This window comes from Talpa occidentalis, unplaced genomic scaffold (genome assembly GCF_014898055.3).
Source record: "Talpa occidentalis isolate TD23 unplaced genomic scaffold, MPIMG_talOcc4v2.1 talOcc4.10, whole genome shotgun sequence".
Classification (NCBI taxonomy): Eukaryota; Metazoa; Chordata; class Mammalia; order Eulipotyphla; family Talpidae; genus Talpa; species Talpa occidentalis.
Window position 1 is genome coordinate 75,899,198 of NW_023600993.1, and position 15,212 is coordinate 75,914,409.

A 15,212-nucleotide genomic window follows, 5' to 3' on the forward strand; every position below is an offset into this window, starting at 1 on the left:
TCACAGGACATTAACCCAGTATTTGCTAATTCAGTGTTAATGGCAAACTTATAGAATATAGCTACCCCAAAATACAAGAATATATTTCCAAATAACCATAGTCCCACCATCATTATGTGAAAATGCTCTTTGCTCTACCCACAGCTAATGTAATACTGTTTTAGACCTAATAATCTGATAACTGACCATCGAATAATGACATCTTAAAGTTTTATTTGTATTTTTTTCAGTGTGAGAAATGTAGAACAACTTTTGATGTTTCAGACGTATTCAATTCACTATTGTTCATATCCTTTTAGCTTGCTCTTTTTTCTTTTTTTTTTCCTTTTTTTTTTTTTTACAGGTGTTGGCCATTTATTTGTATAACTTTTTTTTAAAATAAATTTTATTTTTATATTCCCCATACAATTGCAACCCTCTTATTTTGACCCCAATCCCTCCCCTCCCCTCCCTCCCACGCCCCATAGTGTGTCTCTGGTTCATAGTTTTTTGTTGATTTTGATATTTTCTTTCTTATAGTTATTCATTTTCCTGGTCCCTTAAGTTTTCTAGATTCCTGCTATGAGTGAGACCATCCAGTATTTTTCTTTTTCTTTCTGGCTTATTTCGCTGAGCATGATCCCTTCCAGCGCCATCCATGTTGCTGCAAATTGCATGTGTTTATCTTTTTTGAATGCTGAGTAATATTCCATGGTGTATATGTACCACATCTTCTTGATCCAGTCATCTATTTTTGGGCTTTGGGGTTGTTTCCAAAGCTTAGCTATTGTAAACAGTGCTGCTATAAACATAGGGGTGCAGGTGCTCTTTGGAATTGATGTTTCTGTGTCCTTTGGGTAAATACCTAGGAGTGGAATTGCTGGGTCACATGGAAGCTCTATGTTTAGTAGGTCCAGAAATCTCCACACAGCTCTCCATAGTGGTTGGACCAGTTTGCACTCCCACCAACAGTGCAGAAGAGTTCCTCTTTCTCCAAACCCTCGCCAACATTTGTTGTTGCTAGTTTTTTTAATATGTGCCATTCTCACTGGTGTAAGATGCCATCTCATGGTAGTTTTGATTTGCATTTCCCTGATGACAAGTGATGTTGAACATTTTTTCATATGCCTGTTGGCCATTTGCATTTCCTCTTCAGAGAAGTTTCTTTTTAGCTCTTCTGCCCATTTTTTGACTGGATTATTTTCTTTGTTGTTGTTGAGTCTCATCAGCTCTTTGCAGATTTTTGTGATCAGTCCTTTATCATTAGTGTTGTGTGCAAAAATGTTCTCCCAGTTGGTGGGGTTTCTCTTTGTTTTTGTTATTGTCTCTTTTGCTGTGCAGAAGCTCTTTAATTTGATGTAGTCCCAGCTATTTATCTTTGCCTTCACTATCACTGCTTTGGGTGATGTGTCTGTAAAGATGTCTTTGATGTGCATATCGCGTAGTGTTTTGCCTATATTTCCTTCTGTGTATTTTATGGTTTCAGGTCTTATGTCTAGTTCTTTAATCCATTTTGAGTTGATTTTTGTGTATGGTGTGTGGTAGTGGTCAAGCTTCATTCTTTTGCATGTATAGCTTGCTCTTTTTTCTTTTGTATTTTTCTTATTGATTTGTTGCAGATCTTTATATTTGAGAAAATTAACCCTTTTTTCTGTTATGAATTGCAGATGATTCCTCCAGTTTGTTATTCATCTCAACATTTACCTTCAAATTGCAAAAGAAAATACTACATTTTTTATTGTAGTCAAATATATTAAACTTGTTTTTTATGGCTTCTGGGTTTCATTAGAGTTTTAAAAGTTTTCCTTAAGAGATATCTTGAGTTGTGGTTATGTTTGATTTTTTGTGGTCATTTGGTATTGGTAAGGAATTTAATCTACTTACTAAATTACAATAATATTAAATCCTTCAATTCAAGCTAAGTAAATGTCGGAGTAAAAAGCAAGGGAAAATAATAGGTTTCAGAATCCAAAAGTCCAGTTTGAATTTTAGTTTGTGCATTTACTAAAGTCATCTAAGCCTTGTTACTTTTCTTCCCTAAGTCTCAACTTTCCCAGCCAGGCTTTGCTGAGTTCTATTCTGAAAAACAGAGTCTAGTCTATGAGAGATTCTCAATATTAGCTCCTCTCTCTCCTCTTTCCCTAATGTCCTGCATCAAAAATTAATTTGTTAATTAAAGGCATATATTTAAATAAACAAAACAGGATTTCTTTTCAAAAGTATATAATTTAAATAGTAAACAAAATCATCTTTTATTTTTCTTCATAACATCTATGAAAAGAGTGAAGGCTGAATTCTTAAAGATATTCTTTAAGAACTCCTAAGCAATAAATATAGCAACTATTAAAAATCCTTCATTTGAAAACAGTTATCTAAAAAAAAAAAATAAAAAACAGTTATTTAATGATGGCTAATCAATATACTCAAATTGTCCTTTTTTATAAGTCTAAATTTTTTATAATGTTTCCTTGAATCAGGCTACATTTAGAGAGAACAGTGCAACTTAAAATTATCAAAGTTGTATGTCTAGGGCCTCCTTGGTGGCACAAGGGGTTAAGATGCAACCTATGAAGCTATCCACAGCCACAACAACATGAGTTTGATCCCTGGCCAGGGAGGGAGCAACCCACATGGCGCAGCAGACCTCTCCTGAGTTGCCCGCTGCTCCCCTCAGCAGTGTATTTCAGTCATTCCACCTATTCTGTTCCCCACTCTGTCTCTGGTGATTCCTTTCACCCCCCCACCCCCACACCTCTGGCCTGTACCCCAGTTCTTGTATGCATAAATAAATAAATCTTTAAAAAAAAAGTTGTATCTCTAAAAAAAGTAAGCAATGTTATTATTGTTCACTTTCACGTTAGATCGACTATATTTCCATATATTTTTCTTGGTTAATTCATGAGCGATTACTACCTTAATGGTGGGTCATAAGAAGAAGTCACAATTTTGGAAAAGCTTTAACTTGTATTTAAATACAATTGCATTATCACTACTTTAGGGAATTGAGTAAGACTTGAGTGCTTTTGCTCCATTAGGCAATTTAGAATATCTCAGACCTTGCTGTGGACTTTTAAGATTTTTGAAGTTCAAAGCAGATGTGTGAGGAAGAAAAAACATCTGGTGAAAGAGAACTTGCTTCATTGCGTGATGCTGTTTTCCTACACTCTTCAGCAGAGCGTCTGTTGAGCAGGTTGGCAGGTTGAATAATTAATTAATGATGAGGGAATGAGCCATCTATCTGAGGAACTCAATTTTGCCCCTTACTGCTTCTTTCTTCCCCACATGTCTGGCAAAGTCTTCAGAGCCTAGGATCACTGATCCCACAGTTGTGTCTCAACTCAAACACTTGTCTTCAGACTTAATTAGCTCAGAGATATAAACAGATGGATGGCCTGGGACCCAGAGGTTTCGTGTTGAGCAATGCAATTTTATTACCGGGACTTTGGAAATTTTTGTTGGAGAAGTGCATCAAATTTTTTTTTTTAATGCCTTTTTTAAAAAGCTTAGAGTGTGAAAATGTGTGCTTGTAGATAAGGGAGTTTTGTGTATATGTGCAAATGTGAATTTTGCTTTGGTAAGTTTTTTTTAGATATAATAGTAAACTAACAGAAAAAGCTATGAGCTATGAGAACAGAGTAGTTTACTTAACTTTACCCATTGTTTTCATTTTCCCCCATTAACTTCTCTATCCTTACTCCTGGCTCCCTTCCTCTTCCCTTTACACAGAGAAACATACACACACACACACACACACACACATACACACCTTCAAAAACAAATTTGTTTTCTGAGCTATTTGAGGAGAAGATGGAGGTATCAGACAACTTTACTCCTAATATTTCTGTTGTATGTATTAAGAACAAGGTCAGTCTTCTAAATAATAATATTAAAGTTTTCAAAATCATAAAATATAATACTGATGCAACACTATTATCTATTCCATAGTCCCTTTTCAAATTCCATCAATTGACTCAAGTGTCCTATATAACATCCCCTACCTCCTAGTCCAGGATCAATTCCAAGGCAACACATGCATTTAGTTGTCATGTCTCCTTTAAATGAAAATAATTTCTCAACTTTGTGTTCTTTGTATTTTGACATTGTTGAAGAGTTCAACTCGGTTATATGGTAGAGTTCCTAAATAAGGTTTGTGTGAGTGCATGCAGTTCTTATGCTGAATTTTTGGCAGAAATACCACAGGAGTGTCTCAGGATGTCTCAGGCACATAGTGTTGATTTATTCCTTAATTGGTGTTGTTAGCTTCAATCATTTGATTAAGGTGAAGTACATTAGGTTATTCCTAAGTGAACCACACTTTTCTCTTTATATTTAATAACAATTTGAGAAGAGACACTTTAAGACTATGCAAATAGCCCATTATTATTCAAATTTTCACCCACTAGTTTAGCCATCATAATGGTTTTATAATTGTTATTTTTTTATTTATTAGTTGGCATTTTGCTGCAAGGAAAATTTTTTTCCTCTTCCCCATTGATTTACTCATTTGTTTGCATCAGTGTAGGCTTGTTCGTTCTTGTTTTGCTCAGTGATGATAATTTATTATCTAGCAAAACAAGATGTTGCAGATTCATTTAATATTTTCTTGTGTCCCAGCCTGTAATCAATATTGTCCAATCCTGGTCCCTTTTCATGGAGAATGGTATTTAGAAATCAAGACTCTCTCTCTCTCTCTCTCTCTCTCTGTGTGTGTGTGTGTGTGTCTGTGTGTGTGTGAGAGAGAGAGTGAGCAAACTATATTGCAGAATATTACATTTACTAAATCATTGTACATGATATGTATAAGTGTGTGTGTGTTTAGTGTTACAAATTTCAAACAGAAGAACATTTATTTTACATGTAATAATCATAACTTTTGACAAGAAAGAAATACATTTTTCATTTCACAGTAAATGGCATTACACAGTTTTGAGTACTAAATCATGTTGACATTTATGAAGGGGCAAATGGAGAATAGGGAACTGAGTGTGTTAAATATAAAGCTATCTTTAACTGTTCTATTAAAAAGCAAAGATTTATTTTCCATCTGTGATCTGAATGTGCCTATTTGTGTTCTCTTCATGGCAGTTGAATTTCTGTGGAGCCACACGACAGAGAGCATGTGTGTCGGATATATGTCAGCCCAGGATGGGAAAGCCAAGGTAAGTGGAGAAACTGGAGCATGACCTGAAAACCTTGTAGCCATTGCATGAGCCTCTAACTGGCTAAATCGATAGGAACGAGTTTTTCAACCTTCCATGGATAGTAGCTCTATGATCTTTATGATCAGATTAAGAACAATAAACAATCCCAAAGAAAAACAGCAGGTTTTTTTTTTCTTTTGATGACAGAGCAGGGATGACTAGAAAAAACTTCCCTCCCAATTTGTCCCTTTTTGTCCGCTGTGATAAATGGAAAAGAGGAAACAGGGGTTGGGAAAGATTAAGTGGGAGTGAAGCTGATGGGCCAACGGGACTGGATTATTTTGCAAAGATTATTGGAATAGAAAAAGGAAAGCAAGGCAAAGTATGCTGACCACCTGAACAGACCCTGCATGTGTAAGGACAGAGTGGCTGACATGTTCGCAAGTATGGACTGACTGTGTTCTGGAATACACATGGTGTCCTCGTGGACAGAGTCAAAAGTTCTGTGCTTCTTGGCCATTTGCAATCATGTGGCATGTGTCCCCTCAGTGAGTCACAACAACCATAGAGAGATCGACACAGTGCTTCTTGAGCTACTTGGCTTCCCTGCACATATGATGAATGAATGTAGGAGTAAGAAACAGAATTTTTGGATTTTATTTAAAATACAGCAGCTGCAAAGCTGTGACTTTGGGTAGGTAGCCTCTTTTTTTAAAGGACATGATTTATTTTGCATATTAACAAAATAAGAAATGTAAGAAATAATAGTTGCTTATTTACTATATAACCCCCTTCCAGACTGACCTGAATATTATGCAGCATGTCAGTAGTGTCACAGACTTCTGTGAGCACAGTGTAAGAGTATTTCACCAGATAAGAATTGGCTTGCATTTATGAAAACATTACTGAGCTCCCCCTCTCCTTTGTCGTACCCTCACCTAACACAATATTCACATTGTATTAGTCAATTTATTTCACACGAGAATGCGTAAAGATTGCTTTCTTGTTTAGTATATTGAGAAGGAGAATTATAATTGCCTATTTTAAAGGTGATATATGGGTTTAGAGCAGCACTAAGAATTTTCCATGATGATGGAAATGCTTTAAATTGATATTTATGTTGTGTCATCCAGTAGGAGAACCACTAGTCATATGTGGCTGTTGAGCTCTTAGAATGTGGCTAGTATGCCTGAGAAACAGAATATAAAATTTTACTTGTTTTTATTTTTAACAGTCACATGTGACCAGTGGGTACCATATGAACAGCACAGGTTTAAAGTATAAGTGGAAAAATGATTATTCAAGTATTTTCAGAACATTCTTTCCCTCCCAGTGACAAACAGCTCACACATATAAAATAAGCCTGATCAGCCCCAAGAATCCTTGTATAAGAATGGTTTGTCGTCATTTAAGATTCTCTCACCTTTTACAAGTTGACTCTGAACTAATATTGCTTTTAACAAAACAATGTACTTGAGATGGACTTTAGTACTGAAGCTGGTCTGGTGTGGTATGGTCATGTTATTAAGTCCCTTGTGAGGAAGTGTTCTAGTTAACCACTGCTGGTGGTCTGTGGAAGACACCATACTATTTAACATGAAATATGGGTAGTTAGAGAGGGGCGAGTCCTGCATTGAGCCCAAAGATGTTTGGCCTCCAGTTGCATTGCTTGACATCTGGTCGATGTGGTTTTCATATTGCTGGTAAATTCTCCAGCTGGTAGTCTTGATTGGGCCAACAGATACAGCTGCTCCTCTTGCCTCACTTGTAAATTATGTTTTTGACCTTCATTGCAGAGAGTTAATCCCTCTCCTTTTTTTCCTCCTTTGAGCCTGTGGCTGCAAATGCTTTCCAGAAGGGGGGAAAAAGAACCCCAACACTAATGCTTTGGCTGCTGAATTCTATTGATCAAAAAAAAATCACCTCTGCTGTCATAAAGACTGGAATTTTATTGTATTGCAAGTAAGACAAAGTTATAGATGAGAAGCTGTGCTCAAAAGAGAAAGGGGACTATATCAAAGTTTGTACTCTTTTTTATGAGAGCAAGCCTTTGACCTACCCCTTGACTTCTGTGAAAGAAATATTGAACTAGTGACATACCCATTCAGCATGATGACTGGCTCTCACGTAATCTTGAGGTTAAACGAAAGAGCAATATCTTTTAAAAACACATTTCTTAGTTAAAAATTATTTTTATTTTTTTTTTTTTTTTTTTTTTTTTTTTTTTTAAAGATTTATTTATTTATACAAGCACTAGGTACAGTCAGAAGCGCGGGAGGGTGAGAGAATTCACCAGAGCCAGAGCAGGGAGCAGAGCAGGCAGAAGGACCAAAGTGACTGCTGAGGGGAGCAGCGGGAGGCAGGAGAGGTCTGCGCGCCATGTGGGACCCTCCTCCGGTGGCCGGGGAGCAGCCAGGGATCGAACCAGCGCTACAGAGGCTGACGGGCAGCTTCGCAACCCAGCGCTCAACCGCTGCGCCACCGGGGAGGCCCTAAAAATTATTTTTAAAAGGCTGTTTTTTATTTGCCCTGCTTTCCAAAAAAATCATTCTTTCTGCTTGTTATCAAATCAGAAACTAAAGCACTTGGCCATATGAACATTTTTATATAAACTAGTTATATTTAAATAAGTTAAAGCCTGAATTGATTTAGAAAAAAACTGTTTCCATACCTTAGCTATTGTAAATAGTGCTGCTATAAACTGTAATAATCAATAGCTTTGTAATCAGAATCCACATATAATTTGAATAGAGGTAGTTTTTTATAAGCTGCTTCTTTTTTAATAGAATATTCTTGCAATTATATAATTAAGTTTCTAAATCTCATCTACAGCTAAAGACATTTCTTTTTATTGAACTGAAATCAGGTTATTTATGCCAGTTGGCTTAAAGAATCAGATTGTCCATATCCTACCCAGATAGCAAATAGTTAATGAACAGTTTTTAATAAACATTCAGTGTACATGGACTACTATAATAAAAACAGATGTTAAAACTGGCATGGAACTTATTCAAGTATAATAAGTGAAACCTGTTTCTTTTACTATATAGAGGTCACTTCATGTAGCAACAATAAAAATATTGTATAAAAATGCATCCTTGAGGAGGAGCAGACTATTTTATGGTCTTACAGTGTCTCCCCACATATTTATTATTAGTTACAGGGGAAAATAATAACTATTTAATAGAGAATCCAGGCAACAACTTGCCCATGTGATTGAAATTAATGTCACCAATGAGGGCAGATGAAATCTTGTGCGTTGGATGTGATAACCAGAGAAAGACTCAACATCACTTTTGTAGTATCCCATCTGGACATACATAATCTAAGTCTAATTGTGAAGAAATAGATCTAAAATGAGGAACATTCTATGACGAAAGAAAAAAGAATTTATAGGATACAGCGAAAAACTTAAAAGAACTATATCCTTAAATGGTATAATAGAAAGATTTTAAAACAAATAAGTTAACACTTCCATCCTTAGAAGGCTTTAAGAGGAATAAATCCAAAATAAAAATGATACACAGATTAAAGGTAAGTAAATACAGAAATGTGGAAAATAACAACAAAAAAATGAGAACAATTAGCAAAGCCAAGAGTTGGTTGTTTGAAAAAAAAATAAAATTGTCATGAGGAAATAAAAAATAATAAAATTGCTGCAAAGAAATAAAATTTATTATGATGATCACGAAAGAAAGGTAATGAAATACAAATTACCAATGTCAAGAATAAAGAGAGATTTGTCAATGCAGCATCACAGATCTTACAGACATAAAAAGAAAAGGTGGGGCCTCCCCGGTGGCGCAGCGGTTGAGCGCTGGGTTGTGAAGCTGCCCGCAGCCTCTGCAGCGCTGGTTCGAGCCCTGACTGCTCCTCTGGAGGGCCCCACATGGCGCGCAGACCTCTCCTGCTGCCCACTGCTCCCCTCAGTAGTGTACTTCGGTCCTTCTGCCTACTCTGCTCCCTGCTCTGACTCTGGTGAATTCTCTCACCCTCCCGTGCTTCTGACTGTACCCACTGCTTGAATGAATGAATGAATAAATAAATAAATAAATAAATCTTTAAAAAAAAAAAAAGAAAAGGTGATGTTTGAACAATTTTATCACAATAAACTTAGGAAGAAATCTTAAGTCCCTTGGGAAAAAAACAACTAGAAAATTGGAATAACAATATACATACAGAGGGTATATCCCAAGACCCCCAGTGGATGCCTGAAATTGCATATAGTACAAGACAGTATAAATACACAATTTTTCCTATGCATACATATCTATGATAGTTATGATAAAATTACTGATTTAGAATTGAAAATCTAGCATTATTGCATGCATACACACAATACAAAAACAGCATAAAGCACACCAAGTAAAGTTTTTCTGAGAAATGTATAATTAAATTAAAATTTAGAAATCATTGTTAACAAATGATCCTGAAACATATGGATATTGGTTTGCAAAAGAATAATATCGGGCCATTTTTCATATCATATGTAAAAAGTATGTCAGAGTGGATCAGAGATCAAAATGTAAGAGTTGAAAGCATACATTTCCTAGAAGAAAAGAAGAATAAATCTTAATGATTTTGGGTTAGGTGAGGGTTTCTTAACTGTTGCCCCTGAAGCACAAGTAACAATAGAAAAAATAGACATCATCAAAATTAACACCTTCTGTGCTTCAAAGGATATGTCTTCAAGACAGTGAAAAGACAACCTACAGAATAGAAAAGAGTTTGGAAAATCATATATTTGGTAAGGGTTTTATATCTAAAATATAGAAAGAATTCTTACAACTCAACAAAATATTGGCAAGGTATTTGAAGACATTTCTTTGAAGAAGATATATATATATATATATATATATATATATATATATATATATATGGATTGATCAACTGTTCCATAAGATATAGATATGCAATTAGTACATTTAAAGATGCATGACATCAGTGGACATTAGGGAAATGTAAAAACCACTATTAGATATAACTTCGTATTCACCAAGATAGCTATAATAAAAAAGATGAGCAATAACAAGTGTTGGCAAGAATGTGGAAAGTTTGCAGCCCTCGTTTATTGGCAATGGTGATATAAAATAGAGCAGCCAGTGGCAGTTACTTAAAAATTAAACCTGGAGTTACTGTATAACCCAGCAATTCCATACCTAGGTTTATACCCAAGAAAATTGAAAGAGCTGTCCACACAAAAACTTGTGCACAGATGTTTATAGCAGTATTATTAATAGTTAAAAAGTAGAAACAACCCAAATGAATGGATAAACAAAAATGTGATCTATTCATTTGGCAATGGACTCTTATTCAGTCATATGAAGGAACAAAGTGCTTATATGTACATTTGACAGACTGGATGACCATTGAAAACATTTCTCTGAGTGAAAGAAGACAGGCACAAAAAGTCTCAGTGTATGATTCCATTTATAAGAAATGTCCACAATAGACAAATCTATAGTATTGGAAAGTAGATAGTGATTGCCAGCGACTGTGGAGGGGAGTTTGGAGAGTGACTGCTAATGGCTGAAGAGTGTTTTGATTTTTTTATTTTGAGGTGATACAATGTTCTGAAATTATAGTTGTATAACTTTGCAGACATACCAAAAGTATTCAAAGGATGAATTTTTGGTATATGAATTATATCTCAAGTCTATTAAAAATAACCAATATGTAAAGGAGAAAAACCACATAATCACCTTCATGTCATATGCTCATTTCAACTTCTATTCATGATAAAAAAAAAAAAAAACGTGAAATCTGGCAAAATACCTCAATCTGAAAAAGAGCATCTATCAAAAATGCCCAGCTAAAATCTTACTGATTGGTAAAACACTAAATACTTTCTAACACTGAAAACAGTCAAAAAGGAGGTCCATTCTCATTACTTCTTTTCAGTATTCTATTGGAATTCCTAACCAGTACAATAAAGCAACTAAAAGAAATAAAATTAAAAAGTTGGAAGAGAAATAAAAGCTTTTCTCAGCTTTTCTGTAGCTTTTCTCAGATGACATAGAATGACTATAACAAGAGATGTGAAAGATCAATCCTTTGAAAACTACAAACCCTTGCTGAGAAAAATGAAACAAAACCTAGATAAAAGGAGAAATATGCCTTGGTCCTAGATTGGAAGACTCAATAATTTTAAGATAACCACTTTCCAAATTCACCCATAGATTCAAAGTAATCCCTATCAAAATTCCAGCAAGTACTTTTTAATAAGAAGTTGATAAGCTGATTTCAAAATTTGTATGGAAATGCAAAAGAACTGTAGTTGTAGGAATCAGCTTTAAAAAAAGATCAAAGAGAAGATTTCACTTTTGATTTTCAGACTCATTGCAAAGCAACTGTAATCAAAGCACTGTCCCCTAAAACTAATAAATCAGAAGCTTTGGGAGCAGCTTGAGTACCATTTCCCTCTTCTGCAATTTTACAGTGTTTTAAGGGGCGGTAAACTACCAGATCTGCCTACCAGACACTCCAGAATTTGTAAAAACATTGCCATAGGAATATGATGCAAACTTGTCAAGAAGAAATTGGAAGTATCTAACCTGGAGGTCCAGAATAATCACTAGCGGTGAGACTGTTGCTTGTCATCAGATAAAGTTCACTCTGTTCATGGTAAAAAAGAATCTCTTAGGTGGAATTGCTGCTTTAGGGAAATGATTTTTCTGAAATTGGGTGAGGTCAGTGAAATAATTATCCCATTTTTAATTCTTAACTTTTTTAATTTTTAAATTTATTAGAGTATAACTGACTACTTAAACGTCTTCTCTAGAAGATAACAGTGTAACCAAGGTACAACAGGTGACCTTGTAGTATTGAGACTGGAAGATAATGAAAAGATTATGTGTACCTATACTCTAAAAGAAATGCCAGAGAGTTTATAATGGAAAATAACTGAAGAGTTATAAATTGATACAGCATAGAAACAAATGTTTGACAAGAAATTGTTGCTATGTTTTGCAGCTTACTAAAAAGTTTTACTCTTCGGTTTACTTAACCTTTTTGATTGTATGGAAATCCTGATGACCATTAACTTTTTCAAACTTAATGTCTAAAAGTCTCATAAGATCAACTAAATATTTACCTAATTAAAGCAACTTATAAAAAATTGTAGCATCATGAAATAAAGCCCTACAAAGCAACATAAATTATTTTCTATAACTTAAAAAGAAAAAAAAAACTAAAAGCATTACATTGAGTGAACAAAGCCAGACACAAAAGACTACTTGGTGAATTATTTATGCTAAATTCAAGAAGTGGCAAAACTAAGGGATAGTGAATGGAATCTGAAAGTGGTTGCTTTAAGAAAGGGGCTCAGGGGTATTTGGGGGGATAAAAGGTATATTCTACATGGAAAATTCTGTATTTAGTCTTTGGTTTCTTAGATATAAAGATGGTCAAAAGTCACCAAAACTTTTACTTAACATCTCTGCATTTTATTGCATTTTACTCACACCTCTTATTTTTCAAGCCTAAAAGTAGGTATTAGCATGATCATCTATAAAGAGACAGTGTGGTGCAATGATTAAGAGAATAACTGTGGAGTTAGTATAGTCTGAGGGAGGTTATAAATATAACCCTTGGTTTCCTTATCTTTAAAGTGGGAATGCTACTGATGTTTTCATAGAATTCTAAAAGTTAGGGCTTCCCCTGGTGGCGCAGGCGGTTGAGTGCAGCGCTGTGAAGCTGTCCGCAGCCTCTGCAGTGCCGGTTCCATCCTGGCCGGCTGGCGAGGGTTCCATATGGAGCGGCAGATCTCTCCTGCCTCACCCACTGCTCCCCTCAGCAGTGTATTTCATCAGTCTGCCTGTACTGTTCTCCGCTCTGTCTCTGGTGAATCCTCTCACCCTCCCATGCAGCTGGCCTGTACCCCGTTCTTGTATAAATAAATAAATATTTAAATAAATAAATAAATGAAAGTTAATTAAATAATATAACTGAAAAGTGCAGGTAATAGATCCTATATTAATTATGATATGATGGTGATAGTGAGGGGAGGAGGCTGGTTATGGTAGAAATTGTGGAGAATCTCTTAGATTTTCACATCACATCATATAACATCGTATATATCATATCATATCATATCATATCATATCATATCATATCACATCACATAGCTCTACAGCCTCATTTATACTATAATTGTGCTCCCAGAAGTACCCTTTATGTTGAATATAAGAACAATAGTTTCTGAATTTTCAACCAACTCCCAGTGGAAGTGGTAGTGATTATTACATTTGACAAAAAGTAACTCTAACTTGTACATATAAGCCAATTAAGTGCTATGTGAGTTCTGAGATCCCAGAAGAGGAAAAAGTAATGATTGAAGCTATAAGAATGAACCCCCACCCCCTAAATCTGCATTTCAAGCCAATATGTTCCTCATGGTGCCCTTTCAAAAAGCTGTCTGCATAGAGTTCTACCAGCTTGATAGAATCACAAACTTGGGTTTTTTCAAAAAAAAAGAAAGCTAAGATTTACCTGCAGCATTTCTGTGAAACTTACCCAAGTAATTTTTCTTTTCAAAGTTTAAGGAAAAATATTGCTTACTAGTTACTAGTAAATGATTGAGTTTCTCTAGTGCGAACCTTGAACACACAGGGTCTTGGATTCCACTAGACAGTGAAAGCACTAGACAGTGGAACACCTATGGGTGTTTTGATTGTGAATGCCGTAAAAGAGACCAATTTTGTAATAGTGGCCAGTGCCATTCAGTCACTGGGTAGATTTATTGGGGCATATTTAAATTTGTGAAGAACCATTTAGATACAACTTGGCCTTAGTCTAAATCAATTCTTCACTGCTTTTGATAATCTACTCCCCATAGTAGTCAATAACTGAAGGAGTCTGATCCCTGGCAGGAAGTCAACTGTTTCAGGATGGTAAGTTAGGCACTACCAGTAAGTTCTACACTAAATAAACCCTCCAGACAGCTAAATTTGGCAAGTGCGCTTATGGAACACAAAGAAAAGTTGCTAATCAGTGATTTCACTTGTTCATTTTAAGTTTGCCCAGAATTTCAAATATAGAAAATTGCATTTTTTTACCAGGAGGATCCCATTGGGTCTATTTAGAAAGTCATTTAGACAAATAGGAGAAAATTATAGAAGATTGAATATGTGAAAAATAAACTTTAAAACATCACATGAAGTGATGTTTCCTCAGCCTCAAGTTTACTTCTAAGCATAGTTGGTAATTTTATTTTTGCCTAATTAATCTTATGCCATCAATTCCTTCTAAATGATTCATTTGACATTGCTCCAAAGCAATAAGTAGAATAAACAACAGGAGGGAATTCACCAGGTTGGCAAAAGCATAAATCTTCTCAGAGGTATTAACTGTATTTAACCAAATAAATCTCATTTTAATCATGGTTTAGGGTTAGATCTTTATGAAGATAAATATGTGTATTATGTGGACATATAGACACTCCTTGGAATGGAGTAAATAAACTTTTTTATTATAGCAACATGAAAAATAATGGAAACATTAATTTGTCTACCTCTGTATAAATATAGTCATCAGAATACATCAGGTGTGAATTAATATGTCACCTTATTACTCTAGTACCCAACATTTTAGCCAAATGTATATATTCACAAGGCATATATGTGCCTGTTTGCCCACTGGACACACATAACTAGTATAAGTGCCTTGAGAATGATTGACCTTATTGCCACACGAGTGAGTAATGATTACAGGATGGTGTTATCTTTTTTTTCCATTGAAAAGCAGTGGACAAATGATGAAAGGACTCTCGTGTGTTTAATCTCAAAACAAAAAAAACCTGCACTGTTATATCATTCTTATTTCATGTTAACTTCTGAACTCAAATCAAGGTATTTATTTCTATGACTGTATCAGGATCATCCATGGATCTTAAGTTGTAAGAACTTTTATTGCATTTTGTAGAGTAGGTGAGTGATAGGGACTGAACCTACAATGCATTTTGTATAATGGAGACGCTAATGGCAATGGGCCTAGCACGTGTAGGCTTTCCATAGACACATTTTAAGGTTTAGGATAGAAGTTTCATCTCATGTGATTATTTGAATATAATTTTGTCCCCACTGTCCCTCCTTC

At 35.1% G+C, this 15,212-nt stretch overlaps 1 protein-coding gene across 4 annotated transcripts in view; it reads left to right on the top strand.

Annotated features, from left to right (window-relative positions):
• TASP1 (taspase 1) overlaps positions 1-15,212 on the top strand; it is a 219,268-nt gene that overhangs the window by 184,033 nt on the left and 20,023 nt on the right. For all 4 annotated transcript variants that reach the window (XR_005122133.2, XM_037494547.1, XM_037494558.2 and 1 more), the window contains one exon: positions 5,065-5,138. Coding sequence is in view for 3 of the 4 variants with exons in the window: in XM_037494547.1 (XP_037350444.1) it covers positions 5,065-5,138 (74 nt within the window). In the remaining variant the exon portion in view is untranslated. The remainder of the gene's footprint in view (positions 1-5,064; positions 5,139-15,212) is intronic.